This window comes from Ochotona curzoniae, unplaced genomic scaffold (genome assembly GCF_017591425.1).
Source record: "Ochotona curzoniae isolate NIBS_2020 unplaced genomic scaffold, NIBS_Ocur_1.0 scaffold_4506, whole genome shotgun sequence".
Classification (NCBI taxonomy): Eukaryota; Metazoa; Chordata; class Mammalia; order Lagomorpha; family Ochotonidae; genus Ochotona; species Ochotona curzoniae.
In genome coordinates this window covers 51905304-51927581 of record NW_024467119.1, presented here as the reverse complement: position 1 = coordinate 51927581, position 22278 = coordinate 51905304, and the positions used below count along the sequence as shown (strand labels likewise).

Genomic DNA, 22278 nt, shown 5'->3' with positions numbered 1-22278 from the left:
CTATTTGAGAATGCAAGTAGAGGAGCTTGGTGAAAAGAATTAATCTTACCTTTTACTGGACTTTTCCATTAGTTGACTGCACCTAACAAATGCTACTTCTGAGTCTCATGGTTCATTTCAATCTGTTTCAATTTCTAGTTAGTAAATTCTTATTTTTTAAAAAGTGTTCTTTCAAGATTTTGCCTGAGTATTCTGGGACGTGGAGACCTGTATGCATGCATCAGAGCCCCAGCAGCTGCTGGTGACACAGCCCCCTCCACAGCCTTGGTGTGTTTCTTCCTGCATGAAGGTGTGATGGTCTGTGTGCTCTCCACCGGCTTCAGTCTAACACAATCATCTCAGCAGCCTTTTTTAAATCACATTTTTATCAAAAAGGTATGGACGTCCCATGAACCACAGTGTCTAGTTGGTACTTTCTGAATTGCAAGTGAGACAGCACATTGTAGCTTCTGAGTGAGCAAGGCACAAGCTGCAGTTACTAAAGCTGACACTGCCCATCTTCTGCCTCTGGGAGGTGCCTTTGGGTGTGATGCTATTAAATACTACACAATGAGGCTTACCATGACAGTGTGTGACCAGGGCTCATCAGTGTGAGTGTAGGAGGGTACATCAGAGAGTTACAAATAGAGGACTTTCTTTTTTACATGAAAGAATTGGGATTCACGAATAGTTTTCTCATGACAGACATATTCCATGGACTTTTAAAAGACCTTCTAGCAACTCCACAAAGAAGATGAAGATGCTGGCATAATGTTTTGCTGGTGCCTAGCTTTTAGTAGCTGGGAATTGTTTTATAGCTCATCTTCAGAATGCCACGCTTATTGATTAATTGGTAATTAAAGTCATCAACAAAATGTGGTAATCATATCAGCTATTAATCCACAGTAGCATCAAGTATAAAAAACAATTCTACAAATTACAAAAATGACAATGTGATTTAAAAATTTTCTAGTAAAATATGATTATCAAGTATTAGGGCAAAACTGGGTAACACTGACGTTTACTAGGAAGTTAAGTATTCAAATGCTGATAGGCTTTTTCTGGGAGTGTCCTGAGTATTTTCTTTTTCCTTTCCATACATGTCAAATTCTTAAATCCATATCCACCCTGAGCTAAACACAAATGAATTTTTCTGTTGAATACTGAATCTTAAAAATCTCAATTGCTGGTGCAGAATGGGAATCATTTTGGACACACATCATGAGACAAAACAGCCCCTAGTTGCTAGCTTTGCGATAGAAATGCAGCTTCTTCGTTAGCATCGATGCAAAGCAGGGGATCTGCTTCTTCCCAATGACATTTGGGTTTTTGGAGATGTTCACTCGGCGCTGCGAGACTTTCCTGTTCACCAGTGTGAGGAGTTCTGTGAACTCCAAGGAGGAGCCATATTTTCCCAACATTTCACACAAATCCTGAATGTACCAAGAGCCTTCTTTAGGATCCCGGAAAGAATAATATCCTAAGAAAGAGGAGGAGGAGAAAATGAAAAGGTCACAATGTTTCCTGGCTTTCAGTTGCAAGTTATTGGCAAAAACATTTATAATTCAGTTAGAGACGTTCTCAAAAATCCTAGAGAAAGACTGAGATGCCCCCACAACTTTCAGATCATGTTACTTCTATAGTTTGATATCAGTGTCACTAAGAAATCCCAGTCATCCTGAGAGATAATTGAAGAGGTGCGCGTGGGATGACTGAGGGAAATGGTAGTTGAATCAAAGGCTCTGGCAACCATTTCCGCGTGGAAACATCAATAGGAATGTTGATTCATACATGAAACCACCTTCACAAGGCAAACGACGCCACCTGAGACACTAACAGGGCTGCTTTGGTACAAGAACAGTAAGAGATGCACTGAAGAAGGCAGCAAGAAACAAATGTAAAAGTCTCCACCCATGTGGGAGACTGGAAAGAAGCTCCTGGCTGCTGCCTTTGGTCTGGCCCAGCCCTTGCCAAGGCGGGCAGGTGGGGAGTGAGCCAGTCATGGAAGAGCTACCTCTCACTCTGCAACTCTCACTTGCAAGTATGAATAAATCGTGAAGAAAAACAGCTGTATCTTATTTTACATGTTCCCCACACCCACAAATAACTGCAGGAACAGTATATCCAGGGCGTAATATACAAAGAAAAAAGCATATATTCCACTTCTGAAGAAAGAAAAACTGTCAACCAAAGTTACCCATCATAAACAGAGAAATGAAAATTTTCTGGGGCTTGCATATAGGCTCAGTAGGCTAATCCTCCACCTCCAAGCACAGACACTGCCTCCTGTACGTGCTGTAGCCTGGAAAAGGAGCAGAGGATGGCCCACGTCCTTGAGACTTCACACCTGCATTGGTAACCTAGAAGAAGCTATGACTCTTAGCACTTGGCTTTGGATTGGCTCAGGTCTGGACATTGCAGCCATTTGCGGAATGAACCAGCAGATGAACAGATGAGCAGATGAAAGATTCTTTTCAATAAATCTTCCATTCTAATGAAAACAAATGCATCTTTACAACTTTTTCCAAGAGAAGCAAAAGAGGAAATTCATCACTACCAGAAGAGCCTTAAAAAACTTATTAAGTTGCTATACCGAGAAATGAAACAATGAGAATATACATGGAAGAATACAGACCAGAAGAAGACAAGACCAGCAGAAAAGAAATATGAAAGTTCAATACAGCACATTGCCCAGTCACAAGGATAAATGCACAGACCAAAGATGAACCAGAAGAAACAGGAGGGCTTCTTTTAAATAAAAGCTAAGTTGTTACTGAGCAATAACAGCCTTGAGGAGATATATATATTATACACTCTCTCTCCCTCTCTCTCTAATAATTGTGGATGTTAACTAGACCAAATTTCCCAATTGATAGAGACAGACTGCCTGAATAAATTGCCTCCAAGAAGAACTGAACCAGTATAGACACAGACTGAAAAGGGATGGAACCCAGAAAATACTCCACTTAACCTGAACTTGAAGTGTGTAAAAATCAGTATGTTTATATCAATATACTCTTAAAAAGTGCAAAAAGACAGCAGTGGGGCCATTACATAGAAGATGAATCCAGTGAGAAGGACAGTGGTTGTAAACATGTGATGACATGTACCCACTTTGACCAAACAAACATGAGGGCAAAGGTAGAGACAATCATAGTCACGATGGGGAATGTCCACAGCCCACTTTCGTCAATGGACAGATCACCCTAACCAATCAACACAGAGACATCAGTCTCAAGAAACATTACAGATCTGATGGTCTTCACTGATGGAGTACTGCATCCCACAGCTGCAGGATACAACTTTTGGATATGGGATATTCTCTAGGATGGATTGTTAGACTACAAAACAAGCCTTGACATGTGAAACAAAACCAAAATCCTATCCTGTACATATTCTGATCTAGGAATTATATAAATAAATGGGTACCTGCTTCTGACTGAACACTGGGTCACTAAGAAATCAGGAGGGAAACTACAAATCTGTTAAAACAATGGAAACCTAATATGCCAAAACTGATTTGATACCACTAAAGCATTGAAAAAGAAAGAAGTGTATGGCAATAAGCATATATGTCACCTCCCCCACCCCCAAACAAAATGGAGGATACCATTAAACAACTGAAGATGCATCACAAGGACTCAGATAGAACAAAGCAAACCCAAATATAAAGGGACAGGAGGATGAGAGCAGGAACCATGAATCATCAGGGCAGGCTCTTGGGCATAGCAGATAAGACCCTGACTGAACATCTACACTCCATATCAGAGTGCCTGGTTAGACTTCCACATCCACTCTGACCTGGCTTCCTGGGTCACCCTGGGAGGCAGCAGGTGACAGCTTAATTGCTTGAGTCCATTGCCACCCACCTGGGAGACTGACATGGGATTCCTGACTTTGGTGCAACTTAGGTCCAACCCAATTGTGGCAGTTGACAGAGATCAGGAGAGTGAAACAGTGGGTGGGAGAGTTTTGCTTTTCCAATAAAAGGACAATAAATCTAAGAATAATTTTAAAAATCAGACTAAAAAAAAACCATAAATTCAAGGGACCTTGACCAAAGAGAAGCTAGAAGTCCTGAAAAAGGAGGCATTAAACCTGAATACATAAATGTACAAAAAAAAAAGCATTGTATGTCAACAGATTAGAAAACTTGCGACAAGGTGATACATTTCTGGAAGAAAACTTTCAAAAACTGCACCATAATGATACAAAAAACCAGGACAGGTGGCTAATGAGATTTGGTCAGTAATAAAAAACCCCAACCCAGTTCAGTCCAGGACTAGATGGCGTCAGTAGTGAATTCTACACAAATTTTAAGGAAAATCTAATACTAATTCTCACATTATTTAAAAAAATTAAAAGGAAAACTTTCTAATTCATTCTAGGTTAGCAGTGCTATATTCAAAACAAAAACAAAAACAAAAACAAACAAAGATACAAAAAGAAAAACAAAGATCCATAGAGCAATACCTTGGTAAATATATATTCAAAAATTCTCAACAAGCTAGTACCAAATCAAACTCAACAACCCATCAAGAAGATGACTGAAACCAGCACTGTGGTGTAGCAAGCTAAGCTTCCTCCTGTGTCACTGGCATCCAATATGGGCACTGGCTTGGGTTCCGGCTCTTCTACTTCTGATCTAGTTCCCTGCTAATGGTGTGGGAAAGCAGCAAAAGATGCTCCATGTCCTTGGGCCCATCACCCACATAGGAGAACCAAAAGAAGCTTCTATCTTTGAATCAGCTTATTTGGGACCATTATGGTCATTTGGGAAATGAATCAGCAAAAGGAAGGTCTGTGTCTCCCTCTCTCTGTAACTCTGCCTTTCAAGCAAAGTAGTTAAAAAAGATAATTCATGATGAAGTAGGATATGCCCAAGAAATGCAGTGATATCGCAACATGTAGTATTAGTTTACAGTGAGATACCCAATAAAAGCTACTTGGAAAGAAGGTAGAAGGAAGGAGGAAAGGAAAAAAGGAAGAAGGAAGGAGGGAAAAAAGAAAAGAAGGAAGGAACGGGCTTTCAGCTGACTTGTTTGTAGTACACCTTTCACCATCTGGCAGCCCCACTGGTCTGCCATCTGGCAGCAGTGTTCTTGCTGGCAAAGTCCCAAGGTAACACAACATTACACAGCAAAAGGGAGAACAGAGTGCAGGCAGGTGCAGGAGCACATAGCAAGCCAGGAAACCAAGGGAGAAAGAATGAGTAAAATGTGGACATCTGCAACAGACCCTCAGGAGAATGGGCATTGAAGGGCATATTCCAAGGATGGTCCTCAGGCCAGATTAAATTTCACTTTCCCTGACACTACAGATTTAATGGCTTGCAAATTTACTTGCATGAGGGAGACAGACAGCAGAAATGGAGCCATACTCTTTTCAAACCACAGCAATATGCAGATCTGTAACACATTACATCACAGAATGAGGAAAATCCTGTAATCATCTCAACAGATACAGAAAAACACTTGATAAAATTGAATATCCAGGGACTAGCACTATGATGAATGGGTTAAGTCACTGCATGGAAGGTCAGCAACTCTTGTGGGCTCCAGTTCCAGTCCCAGCTGCTCCGCTTCCAGTTTAGCTTTCTGCCACTGTGCCTGGGAAAGTTGTGGAAGATGGTCCAAATGCTTTGGCCCTTGACCCCACATGGGAGACCCAGATGAAGCTCCTGGCTTCAGCTTGGCTAAGTCCCAGGCATTGTGGGCCATTTAGGGAGGAAGCCAGGGGATAGCAGATTTCTCTATTTCTTCCTCGGTAACTCTGCCTTTCAAACCAATAAAATAATTTTTAAAAATTCATTGTCCATTCATGATAAAAGTTCAAAGAATAGAAAGAACATCCCTCAACATAACAAAGGCTGTTTATATCAGATTTACAGCCAGCATCCTACTTGGTAGGGGAAAGTGGAAAGCACTTCCTCTAAGATGTTCACTCTCACCACTTTTGTTTGACGCAACATTGAATGTTTAGCCAGAACAATTAGTCCAGAAGGACAAAGTGCACACAAAAAAAAGGGGGAAGTCAAATGATGTATTTATAGATGATTTAATATCCTAAAAAACCCAAAGACCTTGCCAAAAGACCTACTACAGGCATTCATTGATGTTATAAGGATAGAAAATCAAACACACAATTCAATAGCATATACAATTGGAAACTGCCAAAATAATAAGTATAATAGCATTTACAACAGCTATTAAAAACAGTAATATAACTAGGAATGAATTTAACCCAGGATGTGAAAGATCTATACAATGAAAATTACAAATACCAATGAAGAAAATTAGAGAATACACACACACAAAATTCTCATAAGTTCTTGGCTAAAGAATCAATATTTTAAAATACTGATTTATCTGAAAGGTGAAAGTGCCAGTACGTGCTTCTGTCCACTGGCTCACTCACATCAGGCACACCAAAACTCAGGATGGGCAAGGCCAAACTCAGGGACTGGTCTCCCAGTGGATGTCAGGACCCCAATCACTTCTGCCTTCACTTGCCTACCTGGGTACATTAGCAGGAAGCTGGGAACACAAGCCAATGAGCTGCAACTCAGACAAACACACCAATATGGGATGTATATCAAGCAGCAGCATAACCCAGCGGGCCAAATGCCCACCCTGAAAATATATATTTTAGAGATATTTTAGGCAGAGAGGGAGGAAGAGAGAGCTATGTCTTCTGTCCACTGCTTACTTCCCAAATGTCCGCAACAGCAAAGATCAGCCTCGGCTGAAGCCAAGAGCACAAATTCAATGCAGTTGTCCTATACAGTGGCAGAGAACTGACCACTTGAGCAACTACCTGTTGCCTCCCTGTGCCATTAGCAGGAGGATGGGCATGGGGGCACAGCCAGCACAGGCCTGAGGCACTGTGATACAGATTCCCTATGGGATACAACAGCCCAAACAGCATCTTACCTACTCTGCTGCTTCCTGTTAGTGACATTCTACATTATTGGAAGTGATTTCTGTATTCGACATAATCTGCATCAATACCAATGACACTCTTCACAGAACTAGAAAACACACTCCTAAGATTCACACTGAAGCACAGCGGACCCCAAATAGCCAGAGAATTTTCAATAAAAAAGAATGTAAAAGAAACCATCCTAACATCAGATTTCAAAACATAATACCAAGGTACTGTAACTAAAGCAGCATGGTACTGGCATGAAGGCAGACACATACAATAAAGGAGGAGACACCCCAGAAATGAATTCACACATGTTCAGCCAATGATTCTAAATAAGTCATCAAAAACATACACCTCAGAAAAACAATTGGTGCTTGGAGACAATCAACACTACAGGAAAAAAAATGCACAAAGTATTCATCTAACAAGGATTAATAAGCAGAATATTAAAGCAATTCAAAATATTCAACAGAAAAAAGTCAATTTAAGAGATGGGCATAGGGGATGCACTGTGCTTCGGTGGGTAAGGCCTGTGACTCCAACATCCCATGTGGGCACCAGTTCAGATTCTGCTGCTTCACTTCTGATCCAACCTTCTGCTAACTGGCTTGGAGAAGCCATGGGGGATGATTCAAGAGCCTCACCTTTCCCTGCACCTGTGTGGGAGACCTAGGTGAAGCTCCTGGCTTCGGTATGGCGCAGCTCTGGGGAGGGAACTGGTGATTGAAAGGTAAATCTGGCATTCTGTCTTTCCCTCTCTGCAGCACTTTCAAATAAATAAATAAGTAAATCTTTAAAAAGTTAAAAATAATAATAATAAAGGCTGTACCAATTTGCAGCTCCACCAGCAGTGGAGTAGGGTTCCCTTTTCCCCGCATCCTCGCCAGCAAGCGTCGTTGGTGTTCTTGTTTATGTGGGCCAATCTTACTGGTGTTAGGTGGTACCTCATCGATGTTTTAATTTGGATTTCCCTTATTGCTAGGGAGCTGGAACATTTTTTCATATGTTTGTTTGCCATTTGGACTTGTTCCTTTGTGAAATGTTTGCCCATTTCCCGTGCCCATTTCTTGAGTGGCTTGTTTGTTTTGGTTTTTTGGTTGTTTTGAAGTTCTTTGTATATCCTGGAAATTAGCCCCCTATCGCCTATATCGTGTGCAAAGATCTTCTCCCACTCTGTGGGTTGCTTTTTTACTTTGTTGATTGTTTCCCTTGCTGTACAGAAGCTTCTTAGTTTGATGAGGTCCCATTTGTTTATTCTGTTCTCAACTGCTGTTGCTTTTGGTGTCCTTCTTAGAAAGTCGGTACCTACTCCTAGGTCTTGCAGGGTATTTCCTACATTTTCTTGCAAGAGTTTGGAGGTTTCTGGATGTAGGTTTAGGTCTTTTATCCATGTAGATTGGATCTTAGTGTATGGTGATAGATGTGGGTCTATCTTTTTGTTTCTACAGGCTATTTTGAACCTGTCATTGATACTGTCTCAACCCAGATGTTTCGAAGAATGGAACTTGCATTATTTTTAACATATTGTTTACCCAATACTATGTCAATTAATTCCATAATGTTGTATAATGATACTGAGGCCTTGTTGGGGCTTTTAACTGACCGGATCTTTACTCTGTTAGACCTATCTTCAGACCATAGAAGGTCTCCCCAAGAGGCCACTGAACTTATCTGGACAATAAGACGCTGAACTTTATGCTAGGCATGTGTTTGCAAGCAATGAATCTCAACTGAACTTGAACTATGGTTATGCAACAAGGTGGAGGAATCCACCATGGGGGGAGGGGTATGGGAGGGGTGGGGGGAATTCCCAGCGCCTATAAAACTGTACTACATAATATAATGTAAGCAACAATAAAATAATAATAATAATAATAATAATAATAAAGAAATGTTCAATGGACATGATTAAACATTTCACAGGAAAAACATGAATGACCAACAAATACAGCCATCATGAAGGTACATGACATAGTATCTTATTACAGTTGGAATGGTTATTAACAAAACCACACACACACAAAGCAACATTGGTAAGGCAAGCCTTGCAGAAGTTGGCCAGAGCCAGTTCTGTGTCTGTGTTAAACACCAACATACCTTCAGCCACAGAGTAGCACATCAGGAAGTCGGCTCCAGCAGGCAAGGTGTAGACCGAGGCCACATCCACCTCCATCATGTTGTTGTCCTGCCCTCCTATCTCACTATCGACTGCATCCATTGGGATGACCGGCTCGTCATATTCTTCTCCCCGACAGGCCTATAAGACAATGAGAAAACAATGACCTTCTGTAGCTGCTGTTTTCTTCCCAGGGAATGAAAAGCAACACACCTTGCTGCAGGGAGTAACAGAAACTATATTATCCATGGTTCAAAAACATTCAAGTTTGGGGCCAGTGTTGTGGCGTGAAAGCTGCAGCCTGCAATGCGGGCATCCCACAGAGGTGCCCACTTGGGTTCCAACTGCTCCACTTCCAGTCCAGCTCTCTGTGAATGGTCTGGGAAAACCAGCAGAGGATGGCTCAAGTGATGTGGCTCCTGCACACTGATGGGAGAGTGGGATGAAGCTCCCCCTGTGGAGTGAAACCAGGTGATGGAAGATCGGTTTCATCCTGTCTTTCAACACACTGTAAAACACACACACACACATACATTACAAAGCAACAAACCCTTCAATTTAGAATTCAATTTAGCATTCAGGCTAACAATGCTGTTTACTTACTTAAGTTTTTACTTAATAAGACACTTACATCTCTATTTGCACATTAACTTTTGGTGGCTGAGGGACACGTGAGGGGAGGGGCAAGCATTAAACTTTGTTATGGCTGAACTACACTGTAGGCCCTAGGAAGCACCCTCTCCTCTGAAGTCGTTGGTAGGAAGTTTTTCTATTTCTCAGAACATCAGCAATAGGGTGTAGCTGGCTGGACTGCTGCACACTGTGTAGAGAAGGAAACACCACTGCCTGAACTATTCATGGTGTGTTTTGTTTCCACTTCAGTGGAGTCCTGGCTGCTCAGTTGAGCTCCTGCTGCTGTGGCTGCTTGAGGAGTGAATCAAAGGATAGAAGATCTTTCTCTCTGTCTCTCCTCCTATGTGTATCTGACCATCCAATAGAAAGAAATAAATCTTTTTTAAAAAAATAAAATCTTAAAAACAAAAAACACTGAGAGTGGACTTATGACCTGTATAGTCACATGCACAATACCACAGATTTTATAATTCTTATAAGCTGCCTTACCTGAATGATGAATATCTTGGGTTTCCCCACCAGGCTTGGACACTTGTCTCCTTTGAACAAGGCAGTTAATGTCTGGATTTCAATTTTGGCATCATAGGCATAAATGTGATTGCCTTCGCCATGGCTCAGGAAGACACACACGAAGCAATCAGCATCTGCATGGCTGAAGGTGGACACTGCAAAAATGCGCAAAAGTGCACACAGAGAGATGAAGATGTCTGTCATCCACACAAACACAGGACATTTACTAATACAGAACAAAGAGACATGTAGGTGATTGCGAGAGGGGGCAGAGTTGCTGTGCCTTAGTCAGTACATCTGTAATGAGACACAACTTTCATTACCATTTCATAAGTAATTTTGAGAAGTTCAGAGTAAGAGACTTTGACCAAATTTCAGTATCCCTTGTGAAATAGAGAATAAGGATCTTGAACATAACACTGTGAAGGTTGGGCGTTATTCCTTTACAACCCAGGATTAGAAGTTTCTCTGAGTGAACAAACACCTCAAAACAGCTGGGGAAGATCCAGAGCTACAGCACAAGCATGTCCCACCTGAGGCCCATGCTGGTACAGCAGGTGGCAGCATCAAGAGCTCAAAGGAGGCCCAAGTCTTCCTGATGTGCAGCTGCTCAAAGTCACAGTGGGCTGTGTGTTAAAGATATTGTTTGAGCTACACAAAGATCACAATAGCCAGCCACTGGTAGATGATCTGATAACCTACAGAGTGCAGCAACCATCAAGTCATACATTCGATTGGCACAGCTACTCACAACAGAGTGAGATGACAGAAGCCATAATGTAGATACAGTGACATTGTTTAAAGCCAGTGATAAAATGGGGCAGGAAGCAACTGATCAATTCGCCTGTCCCACTCCATGTCTGCAGGATTTGCTCTCAGACTTTAATGCTAAATGCAGAAGTGATTTCATTCATTTCTGGAGTATCAGATGGCAACATACGGTATCCTACCTCTACAGTTCAAAGGTCTAATTCATTGCAAGGGTCTCTAAATCTGATAACATTTCTGCCAAAACCTATAACCTATGCTGTATTAACATATTTTGGGGTCCTGGGGCTGTGGCACAGTTTGTTCAACCATTTTATAATGTCAGCACCACAAATGGGCAGTTGTTTGGAGTCCTGACTGATTCATTTCTTATTTAGCTCCTTGTTAATGCACTGGAGAAAGCAGTGAAGCATGGCCGTGGTCCTTGGTCACTGCATTCATATTGTAGTCCGGGACAATGTTAGGCCTGGCTCAGCCTGGGCTGTCGTGGCTATGTGGGTAGTGAACTGTGTGTATGACTGTGTGTATGTATGTGTCTACCTCTGCTTTCAAATTAATAAATCATTTCCAATGGCACCTTTTTCTGTTTTTGCTCAATTCTACATTGTCTGTACCTGTTTTTACAGAACAGAATAAAGTACTCAGTCCCATCAGAGAAAGTTGGACAGCACAACTACCTACCCTCATGAATTTTGAGCAGTAGTTCTTCTGCTTTAAGGTTGTCAAAGCACTCCACTTCGAAGCCTAGCTCTTCCAACCTGGTGACAGATTAAACTGAACATTAGCTATTGAAATTCCCAGTGCTGTTGAATATTCTTAAATTGGAGGAATCTATCAGTATTGTCATGACAAATAAAGTTTTCTTTTCTTCATGGAATAAGAAATGAAATATGACAATCCTTGACCTCCCTCAGGAGGAAAACATTTAATTATGTTGATAGCTGATTCATTCAGGATATTTCTGTCTATGTGTAGATGACATGTACCAGAAGAAAGTAAAGAACACAGGTGAGTTCTTAAGGGATCCAAGCAAGGCCCTGGGACCACCATCAGTGCCCACAAGGTACGACAGGTCCTTTTGTACTGTCCCTCAAGTGACCTGTCTGGACATGCAGATAAACCTGGTCACCTGCGGATGAGCCCCTCCTTGTCTAAGTGGGAGCCCCGTCTCTGTCTCATATTTAACTTCCAGTAGAACTCATTGTGATTGAAGATCAAGGCGATCCCTCTCCTTTTGTGGTCCATTTTGTACTCCTCTTCTGGGTCAAATGTGTCCCTGTAAATGACAAGTGTCAACAGTTATATCCAGGAATGAGCTCGTGCCAGCCCAAGAGCAACATGGGGACAGAGGCAGGTCTGCCACCTCCTCATGCTCTGTCAGGTGGATAGTTTGCCAGTGTGCCCCAGGGAAGCCCATGCTGATGGGCAAAGACCTGAAGCATGTCTGCCCTGACTGGTGAACTGCAGCCCTCACTGCTTGCCATGTTTCACTTGTGCCATCACCGACAGCTACGTCTTTTCCTCTGGTCCCCAAGTTCTCATGGCCAAGGATCAACAGCCATCTCAGGACAAAACTCCAGGTCCTCACTCAAGCCAGACTAATGACTAAGTTTTTTGAACATCACTCTGGAACTTCTGATAGCCAGGGGCAGCCACTAACCTGCCTATCTATCAACCAACTCCCCTGGATGCTACAACTCAGCCTACACAGTTCTACTGTCCAGCTCCAGATCCCATTTTTGCTCTGAACTCAATGGAACAGATCTTTCTTAATATAAAAAAGATGCACATGTTAGGGGTCATTACCATGATATAGTACAATGATCTTACTTTGGCGCTGACATTCATTTGGCTGCAGATTTGTGTTCTAGAAACAGTATTTCCATCTAGTTCCCAGTACCTATGACCTGGGAAAGCAGTGTAGGATGGCTCACGTCCTTGGGCCTTGTCATTCATGTGAGAGACAAGATTTCAGCCTGGCCCATCCCCAATCATCATGATCATTAGCAGAGTGAAGAAAATGCACATTTTACCTTTGATAGGAGGCTTCTGTTTCCATCATGCTTTGCTTCTCATCTATGAAAAACAAAGTTGATTCCTGTTAATGTTTTGACTTCATGCGGCCCGATATGGCAGGAGCTCCGACCCAACTTCTGACTTCCCTATGAAAACACCTGGAAGTTCCAGGAAACTCCTCAGTAATATGTGAAATTCTATACAGACAGCTCAAGGTTTTTTTGACCTCTAATCTTACCTAAACGACAGAAAATACTCTTAGGGGAAAAATATTATAGCAGCTCATTCGATGTAACGTAAAGGCAGCTAGTCCATGGCTAGGGATCATGAGTGTAATAGCAGAGTGCTTTATTGGGCAGAAACTGTTTCTGTAAATATTTGTTCAAGAAGAGTCATGTGAGGGGACCCAGCCTTGGTCAACCCTGCATCACCCTCTGATCTGCCTAGGAAGCTAAAGGCAAGGTCAGGCTGCCCAAGGCTTAGCAGCTGCATCCCCTGAAGGATACTCCTGCCTAGATAACCTAGAAGGGAACCCTCTTGTCTTCCTGCTTGTTTATTAATGTTTATTTGTCTGAAAGGTACAGACACACACACATACACACACCGTGACAAATTGGAGAGAGAGTTGGCCCTCTTCTATTCTCTGCTTCTCTCTTCAGTTGTCCACAGCAGGCAGGGTTGGGCAAAGCCTGAGCCAGTAACTCCGTTAAAGGCTTCCATGGGTGCAGTGTCAGCCCACATGCCTGGGTCTCTTTCTCCTGCCTCTCAGAGCTCTGGCAGCTTCCATTTACTGGTTCACACCCTAATAGCCACAATCATTAGAGCTGGACTGGCTGAAATCCAGGAGCCAGGAGATTATTTCAGGAATCCCGCGGAGGTACAGGTTGCCCAAAGACATGGGCCAAACTCTACTGCTTTCCCAGGTCACAAACAGAGAGCTAGATCAGAAGAGGAGTAACCAGGATAAGAAATGGCGCCCATATCGGATGCAGGTGTTTGCACATGGCGATTAGTGTGCTATGCCAATGTGCCAAGCCAAGCTTATTTTATTTTTTAATTTTTTTTGCATCTTCCTATTCTTCTAGATTTTTAAATTATATTTTTGTCAATCCTTACATAGTTAATTAGGGTAAAAGGTTCAAGGGCTATAGGGAAGTGGGTAACACTATTATTTCCATATTGTTTCCTTCATATATCTGAGGTAAAGGGGGATATAAAGGGAGAATCCCCACCCAGTCTCCCACCCACCCCAAGTCCCAGATGTGGGGCGTGCTCTGTGATACTTGCTCTCAAGTGGTTTTGATAGTTCACTTTTTATGAATTGCTACCAATCTCGTTACTCCAAGCATGATGAGGTTGTTGAAGAATCCACTGATTGACACAGTCCCTCATAGGGTCTCCATTTGTCCAGTATTTAGCTGCCAACAAATAGCTGAGGTGGTTGATTGACTTGTTCTGTCTTATCTTGGTTAGGGTTCTGAGTCTGGCATTTCGATTGGGGATATCCCCAAAGAAATTTTGAGGTATTCCCAGTCCAGGTTCTTGTGTGTTCTACCAAGCACAGGGCCCGGCACAGTCCATTGCTCCGATCAGCTGGTGGTTGCAGTTGCTGGGTTGGTTCTGTTTCCATCCATGTCTTCCACTGGAATCAATGGGTGTTGTAGTCCAGCCTGGTTCTGCCCAGCACACACTCGGCCCTCACACAAACCAGTGGGAGCTGCATCCTAGTTGGAGAATAATAACCCCAACCAGGCCCATCCCCTACCCTGGTTTGCCAGTATGTACCGCAGACTAGTCCCGTCTGTCCCGCATTCCCTTCTGCTCTCATACATGTCAACGGGTATTGTAACCTAAGTCCATCTAACCAACTCAACTATCTATCCCTTACGGGTGTTGTTGGATGTCTGTCTAGCCACCCCAGCCCTTGTCCTAGTTTTCGTGCCCTCCCGTGGGGGGTGGCAACCCAAGAGGGAGGAGCCCACTATTTCACTCCCAGGTCATTCCCACTCCCAGATTGTGCTCTCTCCATCTGGCTCTGAGGTTTAACTTGACAGATCTAGTCCCCAGTGCCAGCTTCTGCCAGCTCCTATTGTGGCTAAGCCCCAGCAACCCTCACCCACTCTGATTGTAGATTGCACCAGTAGGAATAATCAGCCCAGCCTGGTTTTCTCCTGATCTGGTCCATATGAAGCGCACAGGTGCTGTGGCCCTGCCTGGTCTGGTCTACCCCATCCCAGCTCAGGCTCTCCAGTGGGAGTAACTGTTCAGCTAGGGAACCACTCCTTAAACCCCTGCCAGCTCTGCCCACTCCCTTCCTGGTTCTCACGTGAGCTGATTGGTTGCTGTGGTCACATCTGGCTCAGGCAACCTCACCTTGGCATTCTGTATTGTGTACTGCTTTTGTCACAACCAAACCTGGTTCGACCCACACTCTCTTCTGGCGTTTAGATTTACCAGTGGATGATGTGAATTGATTCAGCCTGGTTTGCCTCCGACCCGTGCCAAATGTATGCCAGTGGGACACTTTCCATGACCTCTTGGCTGTTTTCTTCCATGCTTCTTGCAGTTACCTGAAGGGTCTTTGTCCTGCCAGAAGAGTTGCCCAAGCTCCTCCATCAGAACCCCTCCAAGCGCCAATTTTTGGGTATACCACTGAGTCCATGTGCCAGTACTACTCAGTTCGCCTCCTGTCCTAGCAGGAACAGTGGCTTTTCCTAACTGGCCTTCAACCCATTCTGGTTCTTGCTGTAGGATGTTTCAGCCCAGCCACGGTTTCTCCACACCCCCATATAGCTCACATATGGCTCAGTTGGGGTTGAGACCTAGCCTAGTCTGTCCCACATCTACCCTGGTCCTCTAGAGCAGAAAGGTGTTGAAGTCTGGCCCGTCCTGGTGCGTTTTGTCCCAGTCCACACTATGCCAAGAGAGACAATAACTGTATCCTGACCTGAACGCAGCCCCATTCACCTGTCGCGACACCTGCCTTAGACACTGTGGCTCAGCATTTGTGGCTCATGCAGACCGGTTGGTGCAAAAACCTAGCTAGGCATGTCCTGAGCTCCACCCTGGTTTCTAATCTTGCTTGTGGGTTAAGGTTTGCTCAGTCCAAAGCTTCAGGTCTCAGTCCCACGCTTGCCCTAAAATTTCATGTCCCTGTTTCTGGGAATCACAGGGATTCGTGTCTCACCTTCACTAAAGCTGGCCTTATACATGGGTGTCCCTAAGCTGCTATTTCATGTCATAAAAACCCCAGAGCTCGCTGCTGGGCAGCCAACAGGCAGAGCCTGGCACCATTTGGTGCACTGGCTGCCCAAAGCCAAGGACTCAACTGCAGCCTTGCGGGCAGCGGCTTTGGCCTGAACTTTGGTCCGATTCCCTTGGGCAGGGGCGCCCCCCACAGGTGCCACCCTGTGGGAGGTTAAGACAGCCACAGCCCCAGGTTCGGAGTCCACCCCACTTGTTTTGGCGGCAGGGCGGAGCTAGGACACTGACCCAGCTCCTAGGCTTCCCTCATGGTGACTCACCCTGAGGGGTTGATTGCTCCCAGGCTAGGAGAAGCCAGGGACCCAGACGCCACCTTGCGGGCGGGCGGCTTAGGCCCAGGTCCCTGGTCGGATTCCATTGGGCAGGGGCGCCCCCCCCCCCCCCCAAGTGCCAGCCCAAGCTTAGTTTCAATCAATTTAAATGATCATGTGTGGCCAGCAACTTCTGACTGGGCAGTGTGGAAAGTGCAACATCTTCCACAGTAAGGAAGTGCCAACCGTGAATCCCTAGTTATCTCATGAAATCCACTGATTTAGTGGGGAAAAAATGATGGATGAACAGAATCATGAACCCCTTAGCTAGTGTCTCTGAAGGAGCAATGACTGACATGCAGACCCCTGTGCTGCACCCACAGCCAAAATGGACGTGTCCTCTTCACTTTACCATCTCCCCAGACATGTCCCTCACACTGAAGAGCAGGTGAGGTGGGAATCGGTCTTCTTTAGCAATCCTTTCCCACACCCATTCCTTCCAAAATCTACCCTGGGAATTTGCGCCAGCTCAGCCACCACTGAAGCGTTCCCTAGTAGGTCTTTCTCAAGTCCCCATCAGAATTCCCTGTGCAGATATTAAAACACAGAATCCTTTAGTGCAGCTTAGACAGCCAGCTTCAGATTCTGGGAGGAAGAAGGAGTGGTTTTGGAGCAGCATGTTTATTGAAGGGCTGTCCCCCCAATCTCCGCTCTGGGCAGCTCAAGGTAGGTGAGCAAGCTCTTTACAGCCCGACCCTTGTCATGGTACTCCCTGTCTCACACACTTGCTTGATGCAGAAAACACAGACCTGTCACCCCTGCCAAAGCTGCTCAAACCTTCCTCTTTGTGATAATTTCACCTAGTTATCTTGTAGCCAACTGAACCATGAACTACGAGAATTGCTTTCCACCAGGTAAATGAAATCCACCGCCCAACAGCCAACTGTCTTTTTCAGCCCCTAGCTCTCTCCTGCTCAGCTGCAGAAGCACCAGTCTCTTGACCGAAGGAGAAGGTGGCTGCAGCTCACCCACTCCTAGGCCAATGCGTTCAGAAGCTGTGCCCAATACAGGCCATGAAAGTAACTCAACTCCCTGAGAAGAAAAGCAGCAGAGAGCTGTAACATTTTTACTGCTTTGTGAGAGGGAGAGAGGGAGAAAGAGAGAGAGAGAGAGAGAGAGAGAGAGAGAATCTGAAGTCAGGAGCTCCATGGGGCCTCCCATGTGGATGAAGGGCAGTGATCCAAGTTCCCCAAGTCATCTTCTGCTGCCTCAAAGGTTGCACCGGCAGGAAGTTGGATGAGAAATAGCTCAGTGAGGACTTAAAGCAGGGGCTCACTGTGACGTAGGTGTCACAGACATTAACGCACTGCTTTGCCAAGCACTGATCCCTGGACATGCATCCTTGACTGTGCCTTTAAGATGGATAGCAGCCAGTTGTGTATAAACTAAAATTGAAATGTCAATGAAGTCGTCACAGGATTTGGTTAAGAACTTGCATTTTCTAACATATCTGTCACTCAATACCATGTCAATTAACTCCATAGTGTTGATGTTATGTTGTGGCTTTTCATTGGACGGGATGATATTCTACCAGCTCTGCTTTCAGACCAGAGATGGTCTCCCAAAGAAACTGTTGAATTTATCAGGACAATAAGATGCTGGACTCTATGCATGGTAAATGCTTGCAATGAAGGAAGCATGACTGGATTTGAACTGTAATACTGCAACAATGTGGAGGAATCCACCATGGGGGGAGGGCATGGGGTGGTTTGGGGGGAATCCCAGAACTTATGAAACTGTGTCATAAAATGAAATGAAATAAAAATAAAAATAATTTTAAAACCTCTTTTGATTCTCAAAGGAGCTTCCCAACTCTTCCCAGTTGACATAATTTAAGATTCCAGCCCAGGTGATCTCAAGCATTGTCCTTAGCTTACTCAAGACCTACAGACTTAGAGATAAGGAGCTAGGTTTACATAGCCAGTTAGGAAGGTCAGTTCCAGGGAGGGGGACTGTGTAGAAGTGCATTGGATTAAGCTGCTGCTTGCAATGGCAGCATTCCTTGAGGACCAGCTTCTCCACTTTTGAAGCAGCTCCCTGCTAATGTGCCTGGGAAAGCAGCAGAAGATGGCCCAAATCCTTGGGTCCAAGGTACCCCAAGTGGGAGACCCAAACGAAGTTCCTGTTTCCTAGTGTTAGACTGCACCAATCTGGGGCTTTGTGGCCATTTGGGGAATAACCAATGGATGGTAGATTTCTCACTCTTGCCTTTTATATAAATAAATCTTTTTAAAAACTCCATTTAAATTTGAAAGTGAATAACTTTGGCAATTTTAGTAAGGCAGTTTAAAAAGTGGTAAGGGATAAAAAATTCCTGTTGTTATTTTAATGCTATAGTTATAGAGGGAAACTGAGTCCAGAAGTTTTGTTCTGATCCTGCTGAACTCTCAGTGCATTCCATCTAATCCTTCATGTGAATTTTCACCCAGTGTGATGTGAGTGTGTAAGCAGACAGATCTGTTCAGTGCACAATGATGACATGCACAGGGAATTTCTTAGAAGACGACTGCAAACGCCTCATTGCACAGAAGCTGATCAGCTCTGCAGCTGGTGACTCCACAGCTCACAGCAGCACTGACACTGAGAATGCAGGAGAGCTTCTGCTGGCGCCTGGCATGGGCCTGCAGCAGGCATCACAACGCAGTCTCGGTGACCCATCCATAACGCAGGAACGCACTTGGCAGGAGGGAAGACACCTTGTACCAACTATGGGAAAGATAGCACTGTGAAGCAGCAGCTGGTTGTGCCTTAAGGGAAAATGGGCAACGAGGAGGCAAAGGCTGTGGATCACACATGACTGTCCTGCTTGATGAGACAGGTACCAGGTTATGACAACTGCCAGTGCAGGTATCACTCTAAATGTTGGGATTGCTTATGACATCTCTTACAGATCTTGTGGAAACTTTGTTTCTCTTGTATTGTCACAAAGCTGTGATGGGGAAGGACTAACATGACAGTGGGCGAGAATCAGGATTAGGAGATGATTTGATTTTTCAAGCTTTTCTGCCACCACCAACACACACACACACACACACACACACACACACACACACACACACACACAAACCACGGACACATAAGCAGCAGAATCACCTGGTGTTTGTATTGGGGTTTGTAGTTCTTGCTAGATGACTCACAAACCATAAAGAATTAAGAATCCCAGGGTAGCCTGAGTGCTCAATTGGACATTAATTTTTTTTTTTCATCTCACAAAATGCCGCTATGGATTCCAGGCAGCTTATTCAATACTTCTTGTACTTTCCCTCAGTACTTAGATCAGCCAAGTACTGAGATCACTTTTCATCAGAACACACCATGAGGGTGCTCAGTGGCTGGCAGCGTGCGTGAAGAGCAGGACTGGTGGTCCTGACGTGGGGCACAGAAGCCCCAAACACTGTGTCTCAGTCCCGGAGCTGCCTCGCACCACTGTGCCCACCACCCTGGCCTGCAACTGCCAAGCACACAATGGAGTCTGGAGTGCCTCTTCCTGCTTTGTTCCATTATGTCGGTATCTTCTTGTTGCTTAAATCTGCACAGGTCTTACAAAACCTATCACTCCTTTCTCTCCTCCCCCGCTTTGCTAATTCACTCAGAGAAGCCCACCAACCACCATCTGCAGGACAGCTTGCATTGTAGATATCTTATCTCCCCTCAGCTCCTTGGGCCCTGAAATCGGGGTAAGTGGGCGGGACTTGCCAGACATAGAGCCAGGTCAAACACCAAAGTCCCCACCAGGCACCCCTGGCATCATGGAGGGACCTGCTATCCTTCTAACCAACATGTGTGTTTGTCCAACCTTCTGTCATTCTGCTGACAGCATCTCCCCCTACCCTGCCACCACTACTATGTCTCTGAAACTCTGCTGCAATTCCCTGTAACATCTGTTGAACATCCTGCCCTGAGTAACCTACATCAGACTTAGACTATGGCCTGGCCAAGGGGAGAAGAGGAAGATAGCAGGTGAGCAAAAGGAAAGGGGTTGGGGGTTGGTCTTCCTGGTGCGCGGACAGACGTTTGGGTTTCCTGGACCCCTGCCAAGCTGCCCACCTCTCACCACCTGCTGGGAAAAAGCCATAGGGACAGCCTACCAGTCCCTGGCCACTCATGAGCTGCCCTGATGGCTTTCATATATTGCCTTTGGAGCAAAGTTTCCATTGTGCCACTGCTATAAAATAAAGGCTTGCTCTGTGACCAGAGGTCAGTGCTTGCAGGTTTTTCCCGGGGTGGGGGTGTTGGGGAAGGTAGGAGATAAGAGGGGAAAGAGAGGAAGTGGGAGAACATCTCTGGGAACAATGGGACCCTATCAAACCCTGGTGTTCCCCTCTAGGCTAAGCCTGTCAGCCCCAGACGCCAAGGCCCAGGCATGCTGCCTGCTAACTTTGCTTCTATTATTACTGGTTCCATCCATTTGTATTCTCTTTTTATGCATAAGTGCACCAACAAATGACATGCACTGCCCCAAAGTCAACTTTTCCTATGGCGCCAAATCCAAAGTGGGGAAATTCCCAGCTGTTTAAAATTTAAAAGACCAGCTGCCACCCAGGAACTCCAGGCCAGCGAACATAAATGGTTGGGGCATGTCCCAGTACAGATGCAGCTGTCCTGGGTCACAAAAGGGATGTGGGGATGGCAACACAGGCCAGAGCCCTGAGATAGTGTGGACTCGATAACTGAAACTGCCAAGACTTGACCCGAGTGCTTACCTTCAAGAGCCATGGCATCTGATTCTGGTCCAGCAAAGGCAGGGGAGCCACATGCCCCCTGGGCTGGGGGCGCAGGGCCTGAGTCCCTGGTGTCCTCTCTGCGCTCACGCGGTGCCCGCCCATCTTGCTTGCCCTTTCGCTTAGCAGAGCTCATGGCGGTGCAGTGTGTGATCAGTGGCCTGATTGGGCTCCACTTCTTAAATCCCGGGGTGCTCTGTCCCCGCCCCTTTGAAGCAGTTGCTTCCTGGCTAGTGGCTCCAGCCACACCCTGTCCCCTGGGCTCCAGTCATATGCAGCCTGTGGCCTCCCTCTGAGTCACCATTTCCTTGCCAGTCTCTCTGCAGAGCCCAGAACCCAGGGTAGTGCTGGTGAGAGCCAGGGTCTCTGGCTCTGCCAGGCAAGATTGCCTCACCTGCGCTGAGCTTAGCGGACCCAGGTGTTTGCACTTTCTGGTAAGGTTCATGGAGAGTCCTCTTCTGAAATGCTCTGTTTGCATTCAGTGATTGGGCTATCACACACCAGGAGGCCACTCCCAGGGCTTTTAGCTCTGACCTTCATGGTCGGGCCAGTGCTGGGGAAGTCTGGGGGCAGAAAGTGGCAGGAAGATGTTGGCCAGGGTTTCTCACAGGGCAAAGATTATTTCCTCATCTCCCTAACCCCACACCCACCCCCAGTGCCCTCTGCTGGGCGTGTGAACTTTAATTAACCCTCCTTGGTGGTTGCTGTAAAATTTGCTTCCAGGAATAGCTGCGCCTGAGTGGATGAAAAGGTGATTTCCTGCAACTCTTTCAGACCTCAGCATTTGAAGGCAGCATTGTGGCATCTACAGCCCTCAGGTGCAGAGTCCCAGCATTGCCTGGTCACCCACCTTCCTCCAAATGCCCCTGGGTGGCAGTGCAGGGTGGCCTCAAGGGCTGGGGTCCTGTTGCGGGTGTCTGAGAAGTCAACCATTGGATGGAATATTTCTATTATATTAACTCTGTGTTACAAATGAGAGAAGACCAAGCAACCAACCACCACCAACAACAAAAATCACTCCGTGTGTATAATG

At 45.2% G+C, this 22278-nt stretch overlaps 1 protein-coding gene across 1 annotated transcript; it reads right to left on the bottom strand.

Annotated features, from left to right (window-relative positions):
* Window positions 1–854: 854 nt before the first annotated feature.
* On the bottom strand, window positions 855–21400 carry LOC121147426 (caspase-6-like). Its single transcript, XM_040967277.1, has 7 exons — window positions 21228–21400; window positions 12967–13009; window positions 12063–12209; window positions 11615–11691; window positions 10145–10320; window positions 9004–9163; window positions 855–1459 (listed from the first exon to the last, which is right to left on the bottom strand). The coding sequence occupies exons 1-7, from the start codon at window positions 21379–21381 to the stop codon at window positions 1218–1220; spliced, it is 999 nt and encodes a 332-aa protein (XP_040823211.1). The 5' UTR covers window positions 21382–21400; the 3' UTR covers window positions 855–1217.
* Between the last annotated feature and the right edge of the window lie 878 nt (window positions 21401–22278).